Source organism: Meleagris gallopavo, chromosome 28 (assembly GCF_905368555.1).
Source record: "Meleagris gallopavo chromosome 28, MGAL_WU_HG_1.1, whole genome shotgun sequence".
In the NCBI taxonomy this organism is placed as follows: Eukaryota; Metazoa; Chordata; class Aves; order Galliformes; family Phasianidae; genus Meleagris; species Meleagris gallopavo.
Genome location: NC_139431.1, coordinates 1,158,179 through 1,184,027, shown reverse-complemented (window position 1 = coordinate 1,184,027; position 25,849 = coordinate 1,158,179). Strand labels below are relative to the sequence as shown.

At 66.3% G+C, this 25,849-nt stretch overlaps 3 protein-coding genes across 19 annotated transcripts; 1 reads left to right on the top strand and 2 right to left on the bottom strand.

The window, feature by feature from the left end:
* Positions 1 to 1,078: 1,078 nt before the first annotated feature.
* On the bottom strand, positions 1,079 to 2,821 carry PPIL1 (peptidylprolyl isomerase like 1). Of its 3 annotated transcripts, none has more exons than XM_085210367.1 (4): positions 2,691 to 2,821; positions 1,984 to 2,138; positions 1,440 to 1,508; positions 1,079 to 1,325 (listed from the first exon to the last, which is right to left on the bottom strand). In XM_085210367.1, exons 1-4 carry the CDS (start codon positions 2,744 to 2,746, stop codon positions 1,105 to 1,107), a joined length of 501 nt encoding a protein of 166 aa, XP_085066493.1. In that variant the 5' UTR covers positions 2,747 to 2,821; the 3' UTR covers positions 1,079 to 1,104. The 3 variants fall into 3 exon arrangements, with proteins under 3 accessions (XP_085066493.1, XP_085066495.1, XP_085066494.1); XM_085210369.1 differs by having other exon boundaries at positions 2,656 to 2,762; XM_085210368.1 differs by having other exon boundaries at positions 2,606 to 2,746.
* On the top strand, positions 2,760 to 5,591 carry PSRC1 (proline and serine rich coiled-coil 1). Of its 15 annotated transcripts, none has more exons than XM_085210362.1 (7): positions 2,760 to 3,024; positions 3,629 to 3,684; positions 3,787 to 3,844; positions 3,954 to 4,212; positions 4,298 to 4,445; positions 4,567 to 4,767; positions 4,820 to 5,120. In XM_085210362.1, the coding sequence occupies exons 2-7, from the start codon at positions 3,669 to 3,671 to the stop codon at positions 4,972 to 4,974; spliced, it is 837 nt and encodes a 278-aa protein (XP_085066488.1). In that variant the 5' UTR covers positions 2,760 to 3,024; positions 3,629 to 3,668; the 3' UTR covers positions 4,975 to 5,120. The 15 variants fall into 15 exon arrangements, with proteins under 15 accessions (XP_085066488.1, XP_085066489.1, XP_085066478.1 ...); XM_085210363.1 differs by having other exon boundaries at positions 4,845 to 4,989; XM_085210352.1 differs by lacking the exon at positions 4,298 to 4,445 and having other exon boundaries at positions 2,760 to 2,971; positions 4,845 to 5,591.
* On the bottom strand, positions 5,035 to 25,599 carry CELSR2 (cadherin EGF LAG seven-pass G-type receptor 2). Its single transcript, XM_085210349.1, is given in 36 exon segments — positions 5,035 to 5,609; positions 6,427 to 6,655; positions 6,733 to 6,861; positions 6,864 to 6,902; positions 6,977 to 7,126; positions 7,226 to 7,302; positions 7,383 to 7,504; positions 7,590 to 7,712; positions 8,066 to 8,192; positions 8,307 to 8,383; positions 8,851 to 8,963; positions 9,052 to 9,226; positions 9,584 to 9,784; positions 10,287 to 10,413; positions 10,652 to 10,819; positions 11,071 to 11,320; positions 11,499 to 11,642; positions 11,893 to 12,076; positions 12,624 to 12,833; positions 12,922 to 13,016; positions 13,357 to 13,458; positions 13,535 to 13,718; positions 13,789 to 13,909; positions 14,053 to 14,194; positions 14,425 to 14,596; positions 15,080 to 15,193; positions 15,275 to 15,460; positions 15,985 to 16,151; positions 16,230 to 16,355; positions 16,607 to 16,770; positions 16,857 to 17,014; positions 17,533 to 17,621; positions 17,914 to 18,029; positions 18,429 to 18,651; positions 19,607 to 20,251; positions 21,990 to 25,599. Coding segments are annotated over 36 exon segments (8,979 nt in total). The 5' UTR covers positions 25,498 to 25,599; the 3' UTR covers positions 5,035 to 5,587.
* Between the last annotated feature and the right edge of the window lie 250 nt (positions 25,600 to 25,849).

Sequence of the window (25,849 nt, the reverse complement as noted above, 5' to 3'; positions counted from 1 at the left end):
CCCACACGTGGGATTGCTGCCAGGGGTGACCACTCCACGTCCCCAGAGGTGACACCTCCCTGCCACGTCCCTCTGGGTGACGTTTCTGTGCCCACAGGTGACACCTCCACGTCCCCAGAGGCGATGTCTCCACACCCGTGTGCCACCTCTGTGCCAACAGGTAACATCTGTGTCCCCAGGGTTGACACTTCCTCACCCCGTGTGTGACAGCCCTCTGTCCCTATGGGTAACATAACATCTCTGTGTCCCTGTGACACCTCCACACCCTATGGGTGACATCTCCGTGTCCCCAAGGCTGACACCTCCACACCCCACGTGTGACACCTCCCCTATAGATGACATCTCCGTGTCCCCACACACGAAACCTCCATGCCTGTGAGACCTCTGCGTCTGTATAGGAAACACTTCCACGCCCCTATGGGTGACATTTCCATGTCCCCAGAGGTGACACCTCCACACCCCTATGGGTGACATCTCCATATCCACAGGGCTGACACCTCCATGCCCCTATAGATGACATCTCCGTGTCCCCACACACGAAACCTCCATGCCCTATGAGTGACACCTCTGCGTCTGTATAGGAAACACTTCCACACCCCTATGGGTGACATTTCCATGTCCTCAAAGGTGACACCTCCACGCCCCACAGATGATATCTCCAAGTCCCCAGAGGTGACACCTTCACACCCCTACAGGTGACATCTCCACATCCACAGGGCTGACACCTCCACACCCCACGTGTAACATCTCCATGCCCCTATGGGCGACATCTGTGCCCCCAAAAGTGACACCTCCACGCCCCACAGATGACACCTCCAAGCCCCCAAAAGTGACTCCTCCACGCCCCACAGATGACACCCCCAAGCCCCCAGAAGTGACACCTCCACACCCCACAGATGACACCCCCAAGCCCCCAGAAGTGACTCCTCCACACCCCACAGATGACACCCCCAAGCCCCCAGAAGTGACTCCTCCACACCCCACAGATGACACCCCCAAGCCCCCAGAAGTGACACCTCCACGCCCCACAGATGACCCCTCCATGTTCCCACCCCCACAGCACACCACCAGCACACCACACCGTGCACACTTTTATTCCCCGTGTCACCCAGCAGGGACAGCTTTGAGGACTTTCACATCATCCAGGGGTCGGTCCTGTGCGTTGGTTTCCACCATGCCCACCCTGCCCAGCACGCCGATGCCTTGGCACACGCGCCCAAAGATGGTGTGTTTGCCATCCAACCACTGCGCCGGCGCCAGCGTGATGAAGAATTGGCTGCCGTTGGTGTCTGGCCCTGCGTTGGCCATGGCCAGGATGCCGGCACCTGGGGATGGATGGAGAGAGGGATGGAGGAAGGGATGGATGGGATCGGTGTTTTTTTAGGGTTTTTTTTTTTTTCCTAAGACATAAAGGTGGGATTTGGGGACTGAGATCTCACCGGTGAACTTCAGCTCGGAGTGCAGCTCGTCCTCAAAGTGTTTGCCGTAGATGGAAGCACCGCCACGGCCTGCAGGCATGGAGATCAGCAGGGGGTTGTGGCCCCACACCACAGGATCCCCACTGTGGGGCTGGGGAGGTTCTGGTGTCCCCAGCACTGAGATAAGGGTCCCAGTGTCCCTGTTAGGGGGCTGAGGGTCCTGGTGTTCCCACTGTGAGACTGGGGATGTTGATGACCCCATCTCAGGGCTGAGGGTCCCAATGTTCCCATCATGAAACTGGAAGATCCAGCATCCCTATTAGGGGGCTGAGGGTCCCCATTGTGAAGCTGGGGGTCCTGATGATCCCACGACAGGGCTGAGGGTCCCAGTGTCCCCCTTACAGGGCAAGGATCCCAGTGTCCCCATCAAAGGGCTGAGGGTCACAACGTTCCCATCAAATGGGTCCCGGCGTCCCCATCACGGGGCTGAGAGTCCCAGCGTCCCCATGACAGGACAGGGAAGACCCTGCTGTCCCAGGAGGGGCTGTGGGGTCCCTGTGCTCACCGGTGCCCGTGGGGTCTCCTCCCTGCACCATGAAGTCCCGGATGATGCGGTGGAAGCGGGTGCCGTTGTAATACCCGCGGCGGCACAGCTCAGCAAAGTTCTTGCAGGTGCGCGGCGCGTGGCGCCAGTACAGCTCCAACACCAGGGTGCCCATCCTGCCCACAGCACCACAACGTCAGCATCGGGGGGCTGAGGGGATGGGGAGACTGGGAGGGGGGGGGACGACCAGGATAAGGGAACAGGGAGGGATTAGGGCAGGGAGAACCTGGAACCGGGGGATGAACCTGGGGGTGCCGGTAATGGGATCGTGGGGTCGGGAACCAGAGTGAAGGGGAGATCCCGGTATTGGGAACTGGGGGTGGTCCTGGAGCTGGGGCTGCGAGCTGAGGGGAGCTCCGGTACCGGGGGGCTATTGGGGAGGGGGAAACCGGAGTGTCCCGGGGGGGAGGGCGGGCAAAAGGGGGTCCTGGTAGCAGGGTGGGGGACTCGGTAACGGGCTGGGGAGGACTGTGGGAGCGGGGAGGAGGGACCCAAAGGGCTTCCGGTACCGAGCGGGGAACCCGGCGGGCCCAACAGCGAGGGGGGAGGAGAGGGGAGGGGAGGCAGAAGGGGGTCCCGGTACCGGAGCGAGGGTTCCGGGGGCATCCCTAAACCGGGGCGGGGGTCCGGTACCGAGCGCGGAGGCCCGTGGGGTTCCCGCCCCTTACGTGGTCTCCATGGAGACGGTGGGCGGCTGCCAGGAGTCAGGCGGGACGGCGGCCATGCTGTGCGCCGCTATTGCCGCCGGCGCCGGAAGCGGCCCCTCGGCGTTTCCGGTGACACGCCCCCTTCCCCGCCGGCGGCCAATGAGCATCGCGCACGGGTCGGGGGCGGGGCCAATCGGCGAGGCGGGCGGGAGCGCGAGGCGCCATTGTGGGGCCGGAGGGAGAATTCGAACGGGCGGAGCGCCCCGCCCCCGCCCTGCCGGACCGCCCCGCAGCGCCGAGCGGTGAGAGCAGCCGTGGGGGACCGGGAGCCGCGCTGTGGGGCTGAGACCCCCAGGTGTGGGGTTGGTGTTCCGCCGGGATGGGGGAGCGGGGCCGGGATCCATCGCTGTGGGGCTGCGGGGGTTTGGGATGGAGCGGGTGTGGGGCTGGGAGCCCTCGGGATGGGGGGCGAAGGGCTGGGACGCAATTTATGGGGCTGGGGGCTGGGTGGGGGGCTGGGAACCTTCCAGGGATTGGGGCTGGGGCCGAGCCTGTATGGGATTGGGGTTCCACTGGGACTGGGGGGGGCTTGGGGCCTCCCTTTTGGGGGCTGTGATCTGATAGGGCCGGGGCTGGGACTCCCTGGGAGTGGGGCTGGGACCCCAGGGTTTGAGATCCATGGGGTTCAGGGTGTGGGGCTGGACCCCCTGGGTACGGGTCTTCGTCCCCTGGGATGGGGCTGTGGGGTCGGTGTGGGATGCGGGGCTGCCCCCTCAGCAGAGGGTTTGCCCCCCCTCCCCGGTGTTTGAGTTCATCCCGCCCTGCGTGCTGCCCCGTGCTGTCCCCATGGCCACAAAGCCCCGTTGTGCCCGGTGCTGGCAGAGCTGTCCCCAGCAGGCGCTGTGCCTGTAGCTGGGACGTTGTGGGGGGGCCGTGGGGTCACCCCTGCTTGCACCCAGGTCACCCATGGGCTCCGGTGCCGCTCACTGACCGGGTGTGATGATGGAGGAACAAGGTAGGGTGGCTGTCCCCAACTCAGGGACCCCTTCTGTGTGCTCCAACGTGGGGACCGGAGGCCCCTTATATGTCCCCCACATGTCCCCCCGCATCGCCCCAGATGTCCAATTTATCACCGAGGAGAAGTTCGACTTCAGCATCCTGTCCCCTTCTGACAGGTGAGACGGGGACACAGGAGACGTAACACGGGCAGGTGTCAGCCCACGGTGTCACCTGCTGCCTGGTGTGGGTTTCCCAGGCAGGGCTAATGCTACCCTTCACCCCCAGCCGTGAGGATGATGACGATGATGATGAGCCCCCAGGGGGCACAAACGGGCGCTGGAGCCCCCTGAGTGGGGCAGGGCTGGAGGAGATGGTGCGTGAGGCCACTCGCCTGGCAGCACAGCTGCAGCAATGCCATCTGTCCCCGCTGCCTCCCGGCCCGGGGGGGGGCAGCCCCCGCAGCCCCCGCCGTGAGACCTTTGTGGTGAAGGACAGCCCCGTGCGGGCCCTGCTGCCCACCGTGCCTGCTGCCGGCGTCCCCAAGGTGGGTGGCACCGCAGGGGGGTGGGGAGGGGGCACGGCGGCGGTGCGGGGTGCGGTCTGCATCCCTGTGCCCCCCCCTCTTACAGGAGTCCCCCCGCTGTCGCCCCCCGGCACCACCCAGGGGAGCCCCCAGCAGCAGGGGGACCCCCAGCCAGAGTGGTCCCCCCCGGCCGTGCCCAGCACGGGGGGCTGTGGCGCGGGGCAGGTCTGAGCCCCTCCGTGCAGGGACAGCAGGTAATGGAGGGGGGCTGGGAACCGGGATGGGGACAGCCCAGCCCATGGGGTACCACACGATGGGGACCACATTGGGAATGGGTACAAGGACCGTGTCCCCCAAATCCACCGTTTCTCCCAGCTCAGCCAAAGCTTAGGAGCAGCACTGCCGCCCCCCCGACCCGCGCACCCCGTGCCAGGGCCACCACTGCTGCCAGCACCGCCCCCAGCAGCCGCCCCCCCCCACCCAGTGCCATCCCCAAGCCCCCCGGCCGGGCTGGGACATCAGGGACTGCAGCAGGTGGGAGGGGAGCCCCCCGGACCAGCACAGCTGCACCCAGAGGTAAGGATGGGGACTGTCCCCTCTGACAGCGTGGGACTGCCCCGTGCCTCAGTTTCCCCACACCTGCTCTCCCCCAGGTGCAGCCCTCGGGGTGGGGGTTGGCTCCAGGTGCAGACTTGGCCCCCCCAGCAGCCGCCTGCAGCCCCCCCGCAAGACGGCAGCCAGCAGCACCCCACGATGACAGCATCACCCAGCTGGGGAAACTGAGTCACGGGGAAGGGGGGCACAGCGAGACCCCCCTCCCCCCACAAGGGAGGAGGCAGAGGCTCAGGTCGGGTTTTGCTTTAATTACAAAAGGTCACACCAGCAGTAGGAAACCCCCCCGGCCCACCCGCCCTGCGCACCCGGGGGTCCCTCACCCCCCCAACATCCTGCACCCAGCATTATGGCACTGCCTGAGCCTTGCCTGGGGGGGGGGACACACCATGGCATCCACACCCTCCAAAACTGCCCCCCCCAGTGCCACAGCACAGCCGAGCAAGGGTGGCAGCTGTTTGCCCCCCCCCGTCCCCCTCCTGGGGGGGCTGGCACGCTGCGGGGGGGCCCTATATCCTTTTTTTTTTTTTCTTTTTCTTTTTTTTTTTGTATTTTTCATGTATTTTTTAAATAAAACCCTCCATCGGGCAGCGGAGCTGCAGGCGATTCCTGGGGTGCCACACAGCTGCCCCGTACCCTCGGGGGAGTATGGGGGGGGGGGGGCAGGCAAATCCCTGCAGGCTGCAGGGTCCAAAGTGCAATGGGGGCTGTGCGCCCCCCACCCTGTACCACCCTCTGCCCACCACCCCTCACCCCCCGCTGTCCCTGGCGGTGGTGGTCCCTGTTAGATGGAGGTCTCGTCGCTCCTGCCAGGGGGGTGGGCACAAAGGGGGGGGGTGGGAGGAGGGGTAAAACGAGACAGACAGATGCGTGATCACGGGGGGGGCCGGGGGTGCAGGTGCCCACCACGGTCGCAGCACCCAGCGCCCACCCAGACAGACAGAGATGGAGAGGGTGGGGGGAGGGGAGTGCACCCCCAGCCCCCCACATGTTAATGAAGGAAATTAAAAAACAGAAATCTGGGTCGGGGAGGGGGGAGGAGAGAAGAGCAGGGTTAGTGTGAAGTCTTCCTGATGCAGCTCATGGGGACAGAGCCGGCCCCCACACACCCAAAGGGCACCCAATGAGAACCCAGTGAGCGCCCAATGGGAACCCAATAGGAACCCAATGGGAACCCAATGGGAACCCAGTGAGCTCCCAATGGGAACCCAATAGGAACCCAATAGGAACCCAATGGGAACCCAATGGGAACCCAATGGGAACCCAATGGGAGCTCAAAGAGGATCCACTGAGTATCCAATGAATATCCAGTGGGAACTGAATGGGAACCCAAACGGGCACCCAATGGCATCCATGTGCCTCGTGGGCACCCTCACACCCACTGGGCACCCTTCCACCTGACGAGCACCCATGGGGCACCCAACCGGTGTCCTTACACCCAGTGGGGACCCAATGGAAACCCTTATATGCAATGGGGACCCAACGGGCACCCCAGCACTCCATCAGCACCCACTGTTCACTGTAGCACACACTGGGCATCCGATGGGCGCCCCAGCCCTTAAGGCGCCCCCCCTGCACCCTGGGGACCCCCCCGCAGCCCCCTGCCCATCTCCCAGCACTCACTCGGAGCCGGAGGAATCCTCATCCACAGTGCCTGCTTTGATGCTCATGGCGATGGGCGCCGCGCCGCTCAGCTGCTCCTGCAGGCTCTGCCGGGGCCGGGGCCCCCCCGGACCCCCCCGCTGGCTGCCCTCGCTCCCGGAGGAAGCGGCGGTGCCGGCGGGGGGCGGGGGGGGACGCGGGGCAGAGCCGCGCTCGCTGATGGGCGGCAAACCCCTCTTCTTCAAGATGCCTACGGGGACGCGAATGGCAGCAGGGGGACGCGGAGCGCTGCGGTAACCCCGGCGCTGCACCCATGGGTGCCCCTACCTTTGTGGGGGTGAGGGAGGGGCAGCAGCGGGGGCAGCCTTGGGGGCCCCTCACCCCCCGGCACCGGCTCCACGCGCAGCGGTTCCGTGCCTCCGTGCCCGTCGCTCTCGCTGGCCGTTGTCACAAACTCCCGGGCCAATACGGCCGCGTCGGGGCCACCGCGCCGTCACCTGCGGGGGGGGGGGATGGCACTGAGCCGGGGGAACCCACGGGGCACCCAAACCCCCCTCAGACCCCCGCTTACCGCTGGGTGTGGGCGGCTGCTCGGGCCGCAGCAGCGCATCCCAGGCGGTGCCGCCGGGTTCGTCGTCGCTGTCCGAGGAGTGCGTGGAGCCGTAGGAGCCGCTGGGATCCTCCTCCAGGGACAGGTCGCTGTCGGAATCGGTGTCGTGCTCTGCGTGCCGGGAGGGTGGGAAGGCAGAACTCAACGGGAGCCCCAGCGCTGCGCTCACCGCGAGCCCCGACGCGCTCATTTTGCGCTCATTGCGCTCACCGTGCTGCGCGTCCGCAGTGTCCAGGAGCCCCCCCTGCTCTGCCGGCACGCGGCCGCCGTTCAGCCCCGCGTCCTCCCTGCGAATGACAGCGGTGACATCCCGCCCCCCAACCCCCCGTCCCCTCCTCCAAAACCCGGCTGTGCTCCCACCCCGCACCTGCGCACGAAGGGGATGTAGCTGTGCTGGCTTTTGGCCGCGCTGTGCAGCGATCCCGTGGAGTCCCCGCAGGGAGCCTGGTACAGCCGGCCGGCCACGTACGTGGTGTCACAGCTGTACGCCTGCAGGGACGGGGACAGGGATGGGGACGGGGTGGCGGTGGGACCCCGCGGTGCCCCCCATCCCGTCCCACAGCCGTGTACTCACGGTGGTCAGCGTGGATTTGGTGGCCAACGCGGGGTCGGGGCTCTGTGCGCGGGCGCAGGCGGAGCGCAGGCAGTGCCGCACCTCCCGGCTCAGCACCACGCACACCAGGAAAAAGAGGGGGCCCTGGGGTGAGAGGGGAGAGAGGGTGGGTGAGGACCCCATTTGGGTGCCCCCCGTTGGCACCTCAGGTGGGTGAGGGACAATTGGTGGCACTGGGTGTCCCTTCATGGCACCTCAAAGCAGGCGAGGGTCACTGTGCCTATGGAAAGTCCCATGCTGACACCCCAAACTGGGTGAGGGTCCCCCAGTGCCCATGAGGTGTCCCCCATTGATACTCCAGATGGCTGAGGGATAACTGGTGGCCAGTGGGTGCCACCCCAAACCGTGTGAGGGTCCCGCTGTGCCCAATGGTTGCCCCCATGGGGCAGTGTGGGGCTTTGGGGGAATGGAAATATGCGGCTATGGGGTGGGGGTACCTGGAGGCAGTTGGAGATGGCGAAGAGGTAGTGGAAGAGGATGGCATCACTGTTGACGGCAAGCAGGGCGAGCAGCCAGGCCAGGCTGGGCAGCACCAGCACCACCAGTGCTGTCTGCAGCCCGGAGCTGGGGGGGATGGGGACGACAGTGTCAGCATCCCAAGACGTGGTGGGAGCAGTGCTGCACATGGGCACCTCTGCCGGCTGTGCTCCCTTCGTGTGTCCCTGCCAGCTCACTCACCTCGTGCCCTTCTTCTCGAAGCCCTGGGGGGTGGCACAGGACGCCCTGGCTGCCAGCACGAGGAAGAAGACACCAACCTACGGAGCAGGGAGTGAGGGAGGCCTGCCATGGGGCCCATAGCCCATATGTCCTTTGTGCCCCATAAGTTCCTTGTGCCTCATATATCCCATAGATCCCATATATCCCCCATATGCCCTTATGCCACATATATCCATACACTCCACATGTTGTCTATGGCCTATTTGTCCCCCACGTTCCACACATCCCATACACCACATGTCCCCCACGGCCAAATGTCCTCTATGCCCTATATGTTTTATAAACCCCAAATGCTCCCTATACACTCATACACTCTACATGTCCCATAATTCCCCCACTCCCCATTTTCCCTATACCGCCATACGTCCCCTCCCTATACCCCACGTATGTACTCTATACTCCATTTCTTCCCTACACCCCCACATACCCTATATACCCCATATATCCCCCACACTCCACGTGTCCCCTCTGCCCCATACGCCCCACGTATCCCCATCCTCCGCACCGCCACGGCACAGGCGCTGGGCCCGGCCAGGCTCCACACCAGGCTGTCATGGATGGAGAGCCAGCAGAAGTCAGGGTTCCCGTAGCCCTCGGGGTCCAGCCCCACAGCCAGCCCTACACAGCCACGCGTTGAGACGGGGCCTCATTGGCTGGGGGGGGGGGGTACAGGGGGCGGGGCTAAGTGGGAAGGGGCGTGTCCTACCGGTGATGAAGGCGGGGAGCCCCCAGCCCAGCACGTGGTAGAAGCGCATGGGCCCACGGTCGACGTGCCGGGGTTCGGTGCGGCGCCGGTAGAGGTGCAGAGCCTCCAGCAGCGCCCAGCCCACGGCACTCAGGTGCAGGAACTGCAGCAGGATGGCCACCACCGTGCATGCCAGCTGCGGGGCGGGGGTCAGACAGGAACCGCCCACCCAGGACCACACCCACAGAACCACGCCCCTCATAGCCCCGCCCACCCGAGGCCCTGCCCCCTTCAGCCACACCCACACGAAAGCCCCGCCTCATCAGAAAGCACCGCCTACCGCAACCTACACCCACCTTTAGCCCTGCCCCCATTTATACCCCCACCCCTTGTACAGCCACACCCCTGCTTAACACCTCCCACGACCCCACCCCATTTGACCCCATCCCATTTATCCCCACTCCATTTATCCCCACCCCATTTATCCCCACCCTCCCCCTTCCCCATCAGCTCTACCCCGGTTCGCCCCCTCCACCCCCCCGGCCCGCCCTACCGGCAGCTCAGCCTGGTTGATGCCCAGCAGGAAGACGAGCTGTGCCAGCAGCAGCGCACAGGCGCCGTGCCGTCGGATGCTGTGACGGTTGGAGCTCAGCCCCCGCAGGGCGCTCAGCACCAGCACGGCCAGCAGCAGCCCCGCCAGCGCCACGCCCAGCGAGCCGTAGGTCAGCGCCGCCAGCGGGAGAATCTCCCCGTTCTGCCGGTACCGAATCGCTAAGCCACGCCCCCTCCCCCGGTACACACACGTGGTCATTGCCTCGTGACCCCGCCCACAGCGCCACATCCAATGGGGGAACGCCGCTCCCTGCCTGGCCACGCCCTCACCGAAGCCACGCCCACTTTGCCGACCTCGCTCCCATGTAAAGCTCCACCTACTTGTTGGCTCCGCCCCCATCCGGGTGCCCCGCCCACAGCATGACAGCCTATGGGGAGCCTCGTTCCCCGTTCGGCCACGCCCCTATGGAAAGCCCCGCCCATTTTCTGGTCCCGCCCTATGACCGCCCCCCACCTGGAAGCTCCGCCCAAGTGTTGGCTCCTCCCCATTCGGCCCCATTCACAAAACACCTCCCTTTCCACAAAGCCCCGCCCACTCACCTGCCCCCCCCATTTTCCACAAGCCCCGCCTCCAGCACCCCACACCCAGTTACCACGTGCCATCCCAGCCCCCCTGCCCCCACCCCACATCCCTCCGTCCCCACCTCGCGCCGGGAGATGTCCATGAGCACGGCGAAGCTCGTCATGTGGTTGCACTGGCAGCTGACGTGGCTCTGGTTCCGAAACACCACCTCACAGCCCCGCGCCGACCAGCCGCCCGCACCGCCTGCCCTGCAACCAACCGGGACACCCCACAGTGGGACACCCCATAATGGGACACCCTGCAATGGGACACCCTGCAATGGGACACCCCAAGCAGGGATACCCTGCCATGGAACTGGGCTGCCCCTGCCACCCAAGTCACCATGAACAACGCTGTCCCCATCTCACAGTGCCCCCCATCCACACCCATGCCCCTATGCCCACCCCATGGAAATGCTGCCCCACCCCCGTCCCCATCGCGGCTCACAGCAATGAGTGATTCCAGAAGACGCAGATGGGTTTGGAGCGTTCCTGTGTTTCCAGCAGACGGAACTGCAGTGTGATGGGTTTCTCCAGCGCCCGCGGCGCCTGCCCTGCCGCAGCGTGCACACTGATGCTCACCACCGGCGTGTTGATGATGGGGCGTTTGGGCACCCTGGGGGGCAGCAGCTCATGGTTCCCATGGGGGCCGCACCTTCTGCAGGCAGCCACCCCCAATGCCTGGATCCACCTCCCACAGGCACCCTCATCCCCACATCCCAGCACCCATGGGGTCACTTGGCCACCTCCTGGGCCCCCACGTCCCAGCATCCCAATATCCCCTTGGCACCTTACGCTTGGCACCCGATGCTTGCCAACCCCCCCAGCCCTATGGACACCCCCTGTGCCCCACAGCCCCCCTGGCACCTGAGGCTGCGCTTGTCGGTGTCGTACTGCTCGGGCAGCAGCCCTGCCAGCGTGCGGTAGATGATGACGCTGGCGATGGCCTGGCCCTCGCTGGGCTCCGGGTGCCGCTTGTGCCGGGTCACCAGGGTCACCTCGTCCTCATCCTCGTCCCCTGCAGCCTCTTCATCCTCCTCTTCCTCCTCCATCTCCTGCTGCTGCTGCTGCTGCCCACCTGTGCTTGGCGATGCCTTTCCGTGCCCAGCAGCGGGGCCTGGGGTGGGAGGTGCTGGGAGCCTGATGCTCTCCTGGGTACACGCAGGTACCCCACAGCCCTCCTCCCAGCCCCACAGCCACGCTGAGGTCCCCAGCCCTACAACCCCAATAGGATCCCCTATAGCCCTGCCCACCCCACAGCTGTGGGGTGCCTCCCAACACCCCCCAGCACTCACGCCTGCCCTCAGGGGGCCGGAAGACGCTCTCAGGCAGAATGACGGTGGTCTCCAGGTCGGGGGGCTTCTCCCCTCGCAGAGCCTCATAGCGTGGCAGCCGTGCGCCCGCGAAGCTGCCCTTGTCCAACCGCACCACTGACACCACTGCAGTGGCATCAGAGCGTCACCAACAGCCCCGGAACACACGTGAATGCACACACGCATCCTTGGGCACAGGCAGCACCCACAGTTCCGAGCACACACGAGGCTCAGGTCCCCAGGCGTGCACACACCAGCACCCAAATGTCCCACAAGCGCCCTGGGCACACAGGTGGGCACACAGTCACGTCCCCATGCACACACGTGGATCTCTGGGTGCACACACATCCCCAAGGACACGAACACCCCCGCTCACCGATGTTGGGGGTGACGATGGTGAAGGGGCTGAGGTAGGTCTGGCGCATGTTCTGTGCCAGGGCGCTGGCGTAGTCCTCAAAGTGCTTCAGGAGCCACGCCGTGCCGCCCTCCGTCTGCTGGATCAGCTCCCAGTGCCGCTTGTTGCTGGCGTCCAGCAGCGCGCTGCCCACCCGCAGCAGGTTCTGGAGATGGGCAGGGCTGCTCAGTGTCCCTCACCAGGACATCCTAAAGGATACGGGCCCACCCTGCACTGCTCCCTGGGCAGTGGGATGCAGAGGGGCACCCAGCACTCCCCACAGCCCCAGGCATCCCGACCCTATGGGGGCACCCATCTCCAACTGGCACCTGATGCACACCTATCACTGCGGCATCTGGGCTCCAGCCCTACACCTGGTGCCTTGGGGAGTGGGGCACAGAGGAGATCCCGTGGATTGCAGCCACCCCACAACCACTGGCGCCCACCACCCCAAAGCCTGGGCTCCATCCCCCAGAGCACGGGGCACAGAGGGGCACTCGGTTGGTCCCAGGCACCCCGACCCTGCTGGGTACCCATCTCCAACGGCCACCCTGGGGGTCACCGAGCGCGTGCCCATCATCTGTGCCCCTCCACCACCCCACGGCAGAGGGGACACCCGGGCACCGCGCACCCCCTCCATCACCGCGCCCATCACCAGCCCCCACCGCCCCGCTCCCGGCGCCCCACGGCGGGTCCCCCAGTTGGCCCCACACCTCGGTGAAGTGGACGTCCTGCGTGGCCGCCAAACGGAAGCCCCGCTGGGCGCTCTCGTGCTGCAGCAGCCGCGCCGCCAGCCGATAAGCCAGGCGCACATCGCTGCCGAAGTAGGCGGCCGTGTGCCGGGTGGCGTTGTGCAGCTGCAGCGCCACCCGCTGCGACTGCGCCGTGTCCAGCACCGACTCGTTGCGCACCAAGCGCTCCGCCTGCGGGGAGGAAAACCTCAGCGCGCCCGCGTCCCCCACGGCACTGCACGCTCCGCTCCACCCCACTCCCTAAGTTGGGGACACTCACGAAGCCTTTGAGGGCGGCGAAGGCCAACGAGGTGCAGTTGAAGAGGTTGGGGGGCAGCCAGCCCTTGTGCTCGTCGCAGTGACGCACCGCTGTGCCTGCGGGGATGGGGACAGCGGGGACACTGCAGGGACGCCGCTCGTCCCTACAGCTGTGGGCTCTTGTGTCATGGAGTGGCAGGAGGACAGCAGTGCAGAGCTCTGTGCCCCTCCTGTGCCCGTGGAGCACTCGGGGACAGGGCTGACTGTCACCACTCCCTGTCCCCCCTGTGCCCCTGGGGCGTGGGGTGGCGACGGGCAGCCCTTGTCCCCAGGTCCCCCCTGCACCCACAGGCACTTGGAGCACAGCGTGGCACCAGCCAGCTCTGTCCCAACATCCGTCACCAATGGGCACCACTTTGGTGGCATCGTGCAGCCCCGTCCCCACGTCCCCCCTTACCAATGGAGCCCTTGGGGCACGGGGCGGCGGCGGGCAGCCCAAAGCGTGTCCTCGGCCACCAGATGCTGGCCTCGATGGCACGGGGACAGCTGTCATAGTTGACTGCAGGAGGCAAAGAGTGCAGGCATCAGGACCGGAGGACACCGGCACCGGGTGACACCGCGGTGCCATCACCCACCTTCACAGCCGCTGACCGTCACCTCGGCGAAGGGATTATCGCAGCGGTCGCAGTGCCGCCCGATGACGCCGGGCTTGCAGGGGCACTGCCCACTGGTGGCATCGCAGAGGCGCGACAGGGACCCGGTGGGGTAGCAGTCGCACAGCAGGCAGGTGTCACTGCCCGCCGGGCGGTAGTGGTTCTCCTGGGGGGGCACAGGGGGTCGGTGGGGCTGTGCCGGGTGGGGGCAGGTGGGGACGGTGGGGGGCACTCACCTTGCAGCGGCACTCGCCTGTCGTCTTGTTGCAGTCGGGGTCGAAGCCTTTGGTGACGTCGCAGCTGCAGGGGCCGCAGGTGGGGTGTCCCCACCAGCCCCGCGGGCACGGCTGGTCCACCCTGTGTGGGCAGCATGGCACAGCGTGGCACAGCACGGCACAAAGCAGTATGGCACGGCATGGCACACACGTTGTATGCAGCCAGTGCACAGCCCCACACCCTCCCCGTGTCCCCTCTGTCCTCACCGTGTCCCCTTCCCTCACCTGTGCTCGCAGTACGGCCCAAAGTAGCCCTGGGGACACTCGCAGGCGTAGCCATGGGGGGCACCTGCTCTGCGCACACAGCTGCCCCGGTGCTCACAGGGGTCGAGGGCGCAGGCACTGATGCAGCTGTCACCGAAGTAACCTGTGACACCGGGGGGTGGGGTGGGGGACACACTCAAGGTAGTGTCCCCAAGGGGTGGCCCCTCAGGCTGTGCCATCCCCAAGGCAGCCTGTCCCTTAGAGAGGGGTTAAGTCGGGGGCTGTGGGGTGGCAGTGCCAAGGCAGAGGTGACAGCCCTGGGGAGGACAGCATGGTAGGGACAGTGCCCGCAGGTGACAGCACTGGGGACACAGCGGTCCTGCTGGCACTCACCCGGGTGGCAGCTGCAGGAGAAGCTGTCCCAGTCGTCACTGCAGTAGCTGTGGGGTGGGCACGGCCCCGAGTCGCAGGGGTCGGGCAGAGAGCAGCCCCCCTCCACATTCACCCGTGCAGCTGTCGCCACCTCCAGTGTCACCGCGCTGCCCGTCGTCCCCACGCGCACACCCTGCGGCACCGCCCGGCACCGAGCATGTCCCCGTGTCACCAGGACCGTGCCCAGGCCCACGTCGTGCCCCCATGTCCCCATGGTCCACGGCCAGACCCCCATGCCCACATCTCTGTGCCCATCCCCGTGGCACCGTGCCCTGTCCCCATACCTTGTGTGTGTCCCCACACCTCGTGCACATCCTTATACCCTGTGCCACCTTCCATGCCCACACCCCCATCCCACGTGCCCACCCCCATTGCACTGTGCCCACATCCCCATGCCCTGCTCCCTGTCCCCATCCCTTGTGGGCGTCCCCGTGCCCTGCGCCACGTTCCTGTGCCCATACCCACAGTACTGTGCCCACACTCCCATATCTTGCACATGTCCCCATTCCCTGTGACGCATCCGGTGTCCCTCTGCCCACCTCCACACCCCAGAGCGCCATCATGCCCACATCCCCATGCCACGTGCCACACCTCGCAGCCCATCCCATCCCCATACCTGCACACAGCCACGGAAGCCCTGCTCCACCTGCCCGCCGTCCCCCTGCAGCCCCCCAACGCTCAGCGCCCGCAGCCGCAGCCCCTGCAGCCCCCCGGCCACGTCTGCCGTTGCCTGCGGGCAGAGGGGCACTGAGCTCCATGGGTACTGGGGGTCTCCACCCCACCCCACGGCCCGTCCCGTGTCCCCCCGCACCTGGTGGCGGCCGTAGTCGAGGGCGAGGAGCAGCAGGGTGGTGGGGGGGGCACGGCCAGGGTCCCCCCGCAGCTCCAGCTGGAGGTGATGCCAGGCGCCGTCGTTGACCCGCGCGTGGGGCAGACGCAGCAGGGCCAGGCGGGACCCCCCCTGCCACACGCCTGCCTCCACCTGTCCCTCGTTCAGCTGTGGGCAGAGGTGTCAGAGTGCCCGTGGCAAAGCACCCCCAAAAGGGTGATGCCTCCCCAAAGGCGACCACCCCCCACTGCAGCCCCCCCAGGGCAATATCCCATAGCCCCCAGGACAACATCACCCCCTGCTTTGCCCCCACCACAATACCCACCCCTGAGGCAATACCTTCCCAAGGGCAGTACCCCCAGTGAGCAGCAGTCCCACATCCACCCCCAACCAGGTCATCAATAAAATAACTCCTGGATAACAGCCCCCCTTGTACCACCCTGGGACAACGGCCCCCAGAGCAATTCCTGGCGGGCAATACCCCCACACCCATAAACCCCCTACCCCAGCTCCCCCAGGGCAGCATCCCACAGGGCAATACCCCCACACCCATAACCTCCATGCCCACAGCATCCTGAGAGCAACACCTCCCCATACCCATGGACCCCCGTGACCCCCATGTCCGCAGCCCCCAGGGCAGCGTCCCACAGGGCAACGACCCCACACCCAGCCCCCTGCAGCCCCCGCCCCACCTGCAGTGTGAACGTGGCCACGGGCCCGGTGGAGGCACTCAGCAGCAGCCCGTGGGGTTGGCGCGTGCGGAACATCAGCCCCAGGTGCCAGGGCAGCGGCAGCGGCAGCGCCAGCCCGTTCCACACCACCAGGCTGCTGCCCAGGAACCGCTGTGGATTCGCCATCTCTGCGGGGCACGGAGCGAGGTGGGTGCCCATCTGCCACCCCAAAACCCGTCCCATCCCACCCCCCTCCCGCCCCATACCTTCCTGGCACGTCTTGCCCCCGAAGCCCAGCGGGCAGCGGCAGCTGAAGCCGTCCCATTCATGCACGCAGGTGCCCCCGTTGTGGCACGTGCCGGTGTCACACACCGTCTTCTTGGCAGGGCAGCCTGCAGAGGTGGGGGGGGCACAGGGTCGGTGACCCCCGTGCGACTGAGGAATGGCACTGTGCCCACATCTGGCCACTGGGCAGAGGCACGGGGACCCCCGGTGCCGCATCCATACACCCAAAGGGCACAGAGACACCAAGCGGGCATAGGAACCCCCCGCTCAAACGTGCCCACGCCAAGGGAACACAGAGACCCCCATCCCCACACCCAGCGCCCTTTGAAGTCCCCGGGACCCCCTGCACCCCCAGCACCTGGCACGGTGCCGTTGTTGGCGATGAAGGCAGCCATGTCCACGGGACGCTCGTCCACGCGCAGGTGCCGCATGCAGCCCACGAAGTGACGGCTGCGGATGGGGAAGCTCTCGGGCAGGGTGGGCACACCGCCCAGCAGCAGCGGCCCCGTCAGATCCAGCGACCTGCGGCACCGATGTCACCTGGGCAGGGGGGGGGACACGACAGAGGGCCCCCGTTTGTCCCCCCCCAGCCCCGTCCCCATCCTCACTTCTTGGAGCCGGACTGGGTGCCCTGCGCCGCACACGAATAGTTGCCCAACACGGGGCCGAACTTCAGCGCCATGCCCACGTCGCAGTCGTCCACCGCCACCACCGCCACCTTCTGCTCCGAGGGGCCCTGCGGCAGCCCTGACTTGCCCAGCACGGGCTGTGGGCACCGGTGAGCCCTGCTGATGGCTCTGCCTCCTCCCCAGCAGCCTCTGTGCCCCCATCGACCTCCTCCCAGCAGGGCCGCAGCCCTTCCTCTTCCCTCCGTCTTCTTCCTCATCCTCAAATCCACATCCCCAAACCCCTCCGTTCTCTTCCTCATCCCCATACCATTATTCCCGTTCCTCTCCGTCCTCTTCTGCTGTCCCCAAACCTCCACTACACCTTTTCTCATCCTCCCAAATCCCCACCCCTGCCCCACTCCACCATCTTACTCCATCCCCAACTCCATGTTCCCTCTCCTCTCCATCCTCGCACCCAATCCCTTCAACCCTCCACTTCCTCCATCCCCTCCCCCATCCTCCCCTTCATCCCCCCAAATCATCCCTGCGCCCCCACCCCTTTCTGCTCCCCTCCATCCCTTCCCTCCCACCCCAAACCCCCCACCATCCCAACGTCCCCATCCTTCTGCCCCCCACCCAGGGCTGCAGCATCCCAGTGCCCCCCTCACGCCCCCACCTTGTTGTAGTAGTGCAGCTGCACTCGGTGCCACTGCCCATCACTGACACCGCCCGGAACAAACGGGGACACCGTGGTGGTGGTCTCACCTGTGGGCAGCACACGGTGCATCAGGGTGGGGGGGCACAGGGAGGGGTGACACGGGGGGCACAGAGCCACGGGATGGGATGGGACGTGTGGGATGTGGATGCAGTGCTTGGGATGAGATGGAGGCAACTCAGTGCCAGGAGCACAACGCACGGGACGGGGACGCAGTGCCAGCTGACGCCAGGGATGTGAAGCATGGGAAGCATGGGATGCAGTGCCAGGGATGGGGATGCAGTGCCAGGCTGTGGTGCCAGGGGGAAATGCCGTGGATGCCGTGCCGGGGTGCGGCCCTACCTGCTGAGAAGGTGAGCTGGATCTGCTCCTGGACGATCTCCAGTGCCACGAAGTCGTGCTTCTCATTGAAGCGCCCGTTGTAGAGCAGCAGCGCGTCCCGCTCCTTGGTGGCGAACCTGGGGACACATTGTGCCCCCACCTCAGTGCTGTGCCACCCCCAACCCCTGCCCCGCTGCCCCACCGCCCCCCTCCGTGCCTTCCAGGTGCCCCACTGCCCCTGCACCGTGGCCCCAGGCCATGTCGATGGCGCTTCCACCAACCCTGTGCCCACAGGGCCCCCACCACCCAACCTCAACACCCCATTCCCCCCACAGCTTCCATCCCCATTGTTCCTACCCACATCCATAGGGCACTCCCCAGCCCTGGCCCCATTATCCCTGGTGACCCACAACCCCATTCACCACCACCCCCTGTCATAGGGCACCCCCCGCCCTTCTGAAGCCCACGGGGCCGCCGCCTCCCCACCGCCCCCACCCCACACCCCCATCCCATCCCATCCCCCCCCCGGGGCTCACGTCAGGGTAAGGGTGAAGTGGAAGCGCTGCCGGAGGCCCCGGAAGGTGATGAAGGATCGCGGGGGGAAGCTGCGGGTGCTCATGGCGCAGAAAGGCTTCTCGTAGTGCCCGGGGGGGCACTCGCAGCGGAACCCCCCGACCAGCAGGTTGACGCAGGTGCCCCCATTGCGGCAGACCCCCGGTGCACAGCGGCCACGGCGGGTGCTGAGCTCGCAGTGCTCCCCTGCAGGGGAGGCACCCTGGTGATGACCCCCAGCACTGGGGCGTCCCTCCATCCCCAGTCCTGGGGTCCCCCCCCACAGAGCATCTCCAAACCCCGCTTATCCCCAGCTCCGTCGCCGTGGCAACCACCTCCTGTCACCATGGCGACTGAGACAACCCCCCCATTGCCCCCTAGACAGCTGGTCCCCCCCACCCTGGGGTCCCTGAGGGTGTCCCTGGTGCCACCACTCCCACAGTGATCACAGTGCCCCCCCCCAAAGCCACACAGGGAGGGGAGCAGATGAACGTGCAGTGGTGGCAGAGTATCCTCTGCATGTCCTCTGCATGTCCCAGAAGTACCCCTTGTGTGTCCCCAAGTGTCCCATGGGTGTCCCTCATGCATGCTCCCCCCCTGAGGTACCCCTCCTCAGGGATGTTCTGTGAGGAATGCAGTGGAATGGAGGGAGCAGAGGGGATGGTGGAGACAAGGAAGGGACCATGATGGAAGAGGGATGTTGGAAATGGATGCTGGGGGGATGGACTTGGGGGATGAGAGATGTATGTTGGGTGGATTGGAAGATCTGGGGGGGATGGATTTGGGGGTATGGATGGATGATGGGGGGATAATGGGGAATGGAAAAGTGATAGAGGATGGAAGAGTGATGGGGACGGAGAGTGATGGGGGATGGAAGAGTGATGGGGGATGGATGTTGAGAAGATGGATGGATGTTGAGAAGATGGATGGATGTTGAGAAGATGGATGGATGATGAGGGGATGGGTGGATGATGAGGGGATGGACGGATGATGAGAGGATGGACGGATGATGAGGGGATGGGTGGATGATGAGGGGATGGACGGATGATGAGGGGATGGACGGATGATGAGGGGATGGACGGATGATGAGGGGATGGGTGGATGATGAGGGGATGGATGAAGCGGGATGGACGGATGACGGGGGATGACAGAGGGCTCTCACCAGTGAAGTCCTCGTGGCACTCGCAGGTGTAGCCGCCCTCGTGGCTCCGGCAGCGGCCATTGCTGCCGCAGGGGCTGGAGAAGCAGAGGTCCACCTCCGTCTCGCAGTAGTCACCGGTGAAGCCGGGAGGGCAGCGGCAGCGCAGGCCGGTGACGGGATGGATGGGCCGGAAGAGGACGGTGTCAGAGGCCAGGAAGGGAGCGGAGCTGTCGAACTTGAGGACGGAGACGCAGCGCATGTAGTTCTCGCAGGGCTCACGCAGGCAGATGTTGTCGTCGAAGGGCAGCACGCGCTGTGCGGAGATGGCGGCCAGCAGCGAGCGGTTCAGGTAGAGCCGCTCCTGCAGCTCCTCCGAGGAGAAGAAGCGGGCGCCGCGCGCCGAGGCCGGCAGCCGCACCGACAGGCTGACGTTGAGGATGCGCGCGGCCGCCACGTCCGTGTCTGTCTGGATGTTGAAGAGGACCACGCGGTGCCGGGGGGCGGCCAGCACCGCCGCCACCCCCTCCAGGAAGAGGCTGAGCAGGGGAGAGAGGAAGCGCTCCTGGGACATGTCGGCCAGGCGCAGCGTGATGCTGTTGCTCAGCATCTCATCCGTGATCACCGTCACCCGCAGCGTGCACTGCGCCGTGGCGCTGTGGACTCCGTCTGTGGGCAGGATGATGGTTGTGGTCAACACGGTGGCACCCGGCGGGGTGAGCGCCCAACCCGTGGTCACCGTGGTGGCATTTGATGATGATGGCTGTGGGGTGAGCACCCAGTGTGTCGTGTTCACCATGGTGGCACTTGATGATGATGGCTGTGGGGTGAGCACCCAGCGTGTCGTGGTCACCATGGTGACCTCTGATGGTTGTGGTCATGGGGTGAGCGGCCAATTTGTGGTCGCCATGGTGGCACTTGATGATCACAGCCATCGGGTGAGAATCCAACTTGCCACGGTAACCGCAGTGGCACCTGATGATGATGGGCACGGGGTGAACACCCAGCTTGTCGTGGTCACCATGGTGACTTCTGGTGGCCGTGGTCATGGGGTGAACACCCAGCTTGTCGTGGTCACCACGGTGGCACCTAACAGAGGGCGGTGGGGTGACCACCCAACTCACAGTCACCACGGTGGCTCCTGATGGCCACTCAATGCCAACCCAGCTGGTCCCGCTATGGGGTCAGTGCCTGCAATTCCTCCTCCTTGCCGAGTGGCAGAGGGACAGACAGACAGATGGAGGATGGGAAGAGAGTCGTTGGAGGACAGATGGACGGAGAGAGCACGGGGACAGCCCAGGGACCACAGACGGGGGAAGGAGGCTCAGGGGGTGGTGACGGGTGATGGCTGGTGGTGGTGGCCAGGGGCTGGGGGGGTCGTTGCCATGGCGGTGGCAGCGGGGGCCCAGCTATGCCCAGAGCCTTTGTTCCTTGGCTCCTGTGCAGGCGGACATGGGGGGGCTCCCAGCACACCCCCTTTGTGTGGCTGGAGCAGGAATGGCAGCGTGGGGGGGGCAGGTACACAGGGATTGGGATGGGGGAAATCACAGCAGCAAGCAGCGTGCTATGGGGGCTGGGGGGAGGATTTGGAAGGGGGGATTCTGCACTCAAGCTGTCCTGACTATAAATGGGGTGAGAAAGTTCCCCCACATGCCTTCAAAGTGGGACTAATGGGGAAGCTGCAGGGAAATGACGGGAAGGGAAGCAGCATTTGGGGGAGGGGAACCAAACACTCCCACCCTTGTTATCTGCTCCCAAAGACCCCAAAGGCTGAGCACTGAAGGCCCCTGGCCAACCCCTCTGTTTCCTCCATTACAACACAGTGGGGCAGCCTGGATCCCCAACACTCCTTGAACTCAGCAGGGTCCCTGTCCCCACCGTCACCCGCATGCCAGACGGAGCTCCGGGGGGGATGCACTGCCCCCAGGTGCCCCCGCATGGTGCCAGCCAGGTGGGAGGGTGCCAGCCCCATGAGGTGCAGTGACTCAGTTTCCCTCCCTGCCCCTGGGGCGGCCCGGGAGCCACTCCCTCCACACCCTTAGAATCGCTCCCCTCAACCTCTGAGCAGCACCCAACAATTCCATGTTAAAGTCTGAACCCCCCTAGAAGACACACACAGGGAGCTGGGACCCCCACCCACGTGCAGCCCCCATACAGGACCCCCCAAACACACACATGGGGCTCCGGGAGCCCCAAACCCACGCAACAATGCCCTGGACCCCCACTACAAAAATCTATGAATGGAGGTATCGGACCCCCCCAGGACCCCCAGGTGGGGAGGACACAGGGGGTGTTGAGACCCCGATTGCCCTTGGACCTGTGGTGGGATGGGATGGACAAAACGCCATCAGCACATCCCCAGATCTGGAGGGAACACCCCAAAACAGCCCCATCAGGGGGTCCTTACCTGACACCGAGACCCTCATGATGGCCTCCAGCGGGCGGTTGTTGTCCAGCGCCGGGCTGAGGCGCAGGTCCCCGGTGTGCGGGTCCAGCAGCACCAGGTTGAGCTCATTGCCTTGCTCGAAGGAGTAGGTGAGGCTGTCAGAGACGTCGGGGTCTCGGGCTGGGATGCGTCCGATGACCCCGCCGGGGAAACTGCCTGAACGGTTGGTGATGTAATTGTTGAAGACGATCTCGAAGTTCCTCAGCTGGGGGCTGTTGTCGTTGGCGTCGCGCAGGCGCACGTGGACGGTGGCACGGCTCACCAGCGGGGCCGAGGTGGCCTGCACCACCATGACGTACTCTGCTTTGGCCTCGTAGTCCAGGTCGGCCAAGGCGGTGAGCTCCCCGGAGAAGATGTCCAGCTGGAAGACCTCGGGGATGTTGCCCTCCACGATCTGGTACATGATCTGCGCGTTGGGGCCCTCGTCGGGGTCGGTGGCGGTGATGCGGGCCACCACCAGCCCGATGGGGCTGTTCTCCTCCACGAAGATGTCAAACTCATCGCGCTCAAAGACTGGAGGGTTGTCGTTGACATCCAGCACCGTCACCTGGATCTCCACCGGCGTCCTTCTGGCTGGCACGCCCTTGTCGACAGCGTACGCCCGCAGGGCATAGAGTGGCACATTCTCCCGATCCAGGCGGCGCAAAGTGCGCACGATGCCCGAGGTGGACTCAATGATGAAGTCGCCGTCACCATCGTCACCACCCTGGAAGGTGTAGAAGACCCTTCCGTTGAGCCCCGAGTCACGGTCGGTGGCCGAGACCTGGAGGACGCTGGTGAAGGCGGGGACGTCCTCGTAGACGGAGCCCTGGTAGGAGTCGCGGAGGAATTGGGGTGCGTTGTCGTTGACGTCGCTCACCAGGATCTCCAGGTAGGTGGTGTCGGACTTCTGTGGGATGCCGTTGTCACGGGCTGTGATGGCCAGCGTGTAGGACACCTGGTCCTCGTAGTCCAGCTCCATCTGCGTGGTGACGGCCCCCGTGTCGGGCGCGATGCGGAACTGCGGGATGCTGTCCTCCATCAGGTAGGTGATGCGGGCGTTCTCCCCCGTGTCCTCATCTGTGGCACTGATGACCACCACCGTGGTGCCCACCGGGCGGTCCTCGTTGACATTGACGGTGTAGTGGGAGCTCTGGAAAACGGGGCGGTGCGTGTTGGCGTCGGTGACGTTGACCACCACCTGGGCCGTGTCCTGGCGCGTGCCATCGGAGGCGGCGACGGTGAGCAGGTAGTGCCGCTCCAGCTTGTAGTCCAGTGGCAGGGCGAGCGAGAGGAGCCCCCCGCCGCTCTGGCTGGTGATGGAGAAGCGGTTGCGGGTGTTGCCGCTGGAGATCTGGTAGGTGATGACGCTGTTGGCGTCGCGGTCGACGGCGGAGACGGTCAGCACGCTGGTGCCCACTGCCGCGTCCTCGTTGAGGCGGGCGCTGTATTCGCGCTGCGTGAACTCGGGGCTGTTATCGTTGACATCCAGGACGGTGACGCTGACGCTGGCCGAGGACGCCATGGGGGGGCTGCCCTGATCCTGCGCCTCCACCCCGAAGCTGTAGAAGTCCACCGCCTCCCGGTCCAGCTCGGAGGCCACCACGATCCACCCGGTGCTGTTGTTGATGGCGAAGGGGAAGCCGGTGCCGGTCTCCAGGAGGCTGTAAGCCAGGCGGGCGTTGTCCCCTGAGTCGGCATCGATGGCTTGCACGTGGATGACAGAATAGCCCACGGGCACGTTCTCCAGCACGGTGGCCTGGAAGGGAGTGCTGACAAAGATGGGCGCGTTGTCATTGACATCCAACACCTGCACGGTGACCAAACCGCTGATGTTGGAGAGCGGCGGCCGCCCGCCGTCCTGCGCACGGATGCGCAGCGTGAATTCCTTGCTGGCCTCGTAGTCCAGCGGGGTGACAACGTCCAGAGCGCCCGTCTGCGCGTCGATGTAGAAGTGGCCGCGCGTGTTGCCGCTGACGATGCTGTAGTGCACCACAGCATTGCTGCCCTTGTCACGGTCGGTGGCCGTCACCCTCAGCACGGCCGTGTTGGGCAGCACGTCCTCGGGGACCTGCACCACGTAGCGCTTCTCGCTGAACTGCGGCGCGTTGTCGTTGTCGTCCTCCACCGCGATGCGCACCGTGGCGGTGGCGCTGCGGGGTCCCGGCTCCTGGCCCTGATCCGCGGCTTCCACCAACAGCTCGAACGCCTCCACGGCTTCCCGGTCCACGGGGCCGCGGGTGCGGATGACGCCGGAGCGCGGATCGATCTCGAACACCTCGTTGGCACCGCCGGCGTTCAGCAGCCGGTACAGCACGTTGGCGTTGGGGCCGGCGTCGCCGTCGGTGGCGCGCACCGTCAGCACCTCGTAGCCGACCTCCAGGTTCTCCCGCACGCTCTCCCGGTACTCGTGCTGCTCGAAGGCCGGGTCGTGGTCGTTGGCGTCGCTCACCGTCACCGTCAGCGTGGCCATGGCGCTGCGCCGCGGCGTGCCGTGATCCACCGCGGTCACGCGGAACACGTGGCTGCTTTTGCTCTCGCGGTCCAGCGGAGCGGCCGTGGTGACGGCGCCGGTATCGGGGTCGATGGCGAAGAGCGCGTCGGAGCGGCTGTCGAAGAGCGCGGCCATGGCGTAGCGCAGCCGGCCCGCCTCGCCCGCGTCGGGGTCGGTCGCCGTCACCTGTGCCACCGCCGTCCCCGCCGGGCGGTTCTCCGGCACCGCCGCCTGGTAGCTGGGGGGCTGGAACTGCGGCGCGGCGTTGGGGCTGCGGCGCCGGCGGCGTTGGGGGAGCAGTGCGCCCGGAGGGCTGCGGGCGGTGCTCTCGGTGCTCCCAATGCCTGCGGGGAGCTGGGAGCCCCCGGTGCCTGCAGCGCGTGCCATATGCTCGGCGCTCCCGGTTCCTCCACGGCTGGAAGCACGGCCACGAGTGCCGGTGCCGCCGCTCTCCCCGGTGCCGCTCGCGCTGCCGGTGTCCGCGGTGCTCGCGGCTCCTCCGTGGCCTCGTGCCCCGCCGCTCTCCCTGCCGCTCCCGGTGCCTCCACGCCTTCGGGTTCCGCCGCTCGCCCCGGTGCCGCCGGCGCTCATTGTGCTCCCGGTGCCGTTTGTACCCCCGCCGTCTGCGTCACGCGCGGCGCGCTCGGAGCTCCCGGTGCCTCCATGGCCTCGCGCACCGCCGCAGGTGCCGGTGCCGCCGCTCTCCCCGCCGCTCCCCTTGCCGCGGGACCCCCCCGCGCTCCCACCGCCGCCGCCGCTGTCCCCGGTGCCGCTGGAAGCGCTGGAGGAGAGCGGGGGCGGCCGCGCTCCACCGCCGTCCCCGGCGCCGCGGTGCGAGAGCAGAGCTGCGGGCGGGCAGGTGCCGGTGCCGGTGCCGGTATCGGTGTCGGTGTCGGTGCCGCGGGGCCGTCCCGGCGCGGCCAGCAGCAGCAGCGCCAGCAGTGCCAGCAGAGCCCGCAGCAGCGGCGCGGCCCCGCGGGCGGGCGGAGCGCCCATGGCGCGGTGCGGCCGCTGCCGCCGATGCCGCTCAGCCCCGCGCCACCGCCCGCGCGCGCCCGCCGGGGCGGGGCCGACACCGTGCGGGATTGCGCGGCGCTTAAAGGAGCCGCCGCTCTCCCCCCGGCCCCCCCACGGCACCGCCCCGCCCTCCGGCACCTGCCCCAGCCGCGGGCGCACGGACACGCGGGCACCCGAATGCGCGAGGCGCGATCCGCGGGCACGCGCGTGCACAATACAGCCGCCGTGTGCGCTCGCACGGACGTGCAGACGCGTTCGCCCGGCTGTGCGGCACGCGGGTTACACGGACGTGCACACACACGAACGCACACCCACGCACGCGGCGCGGGCA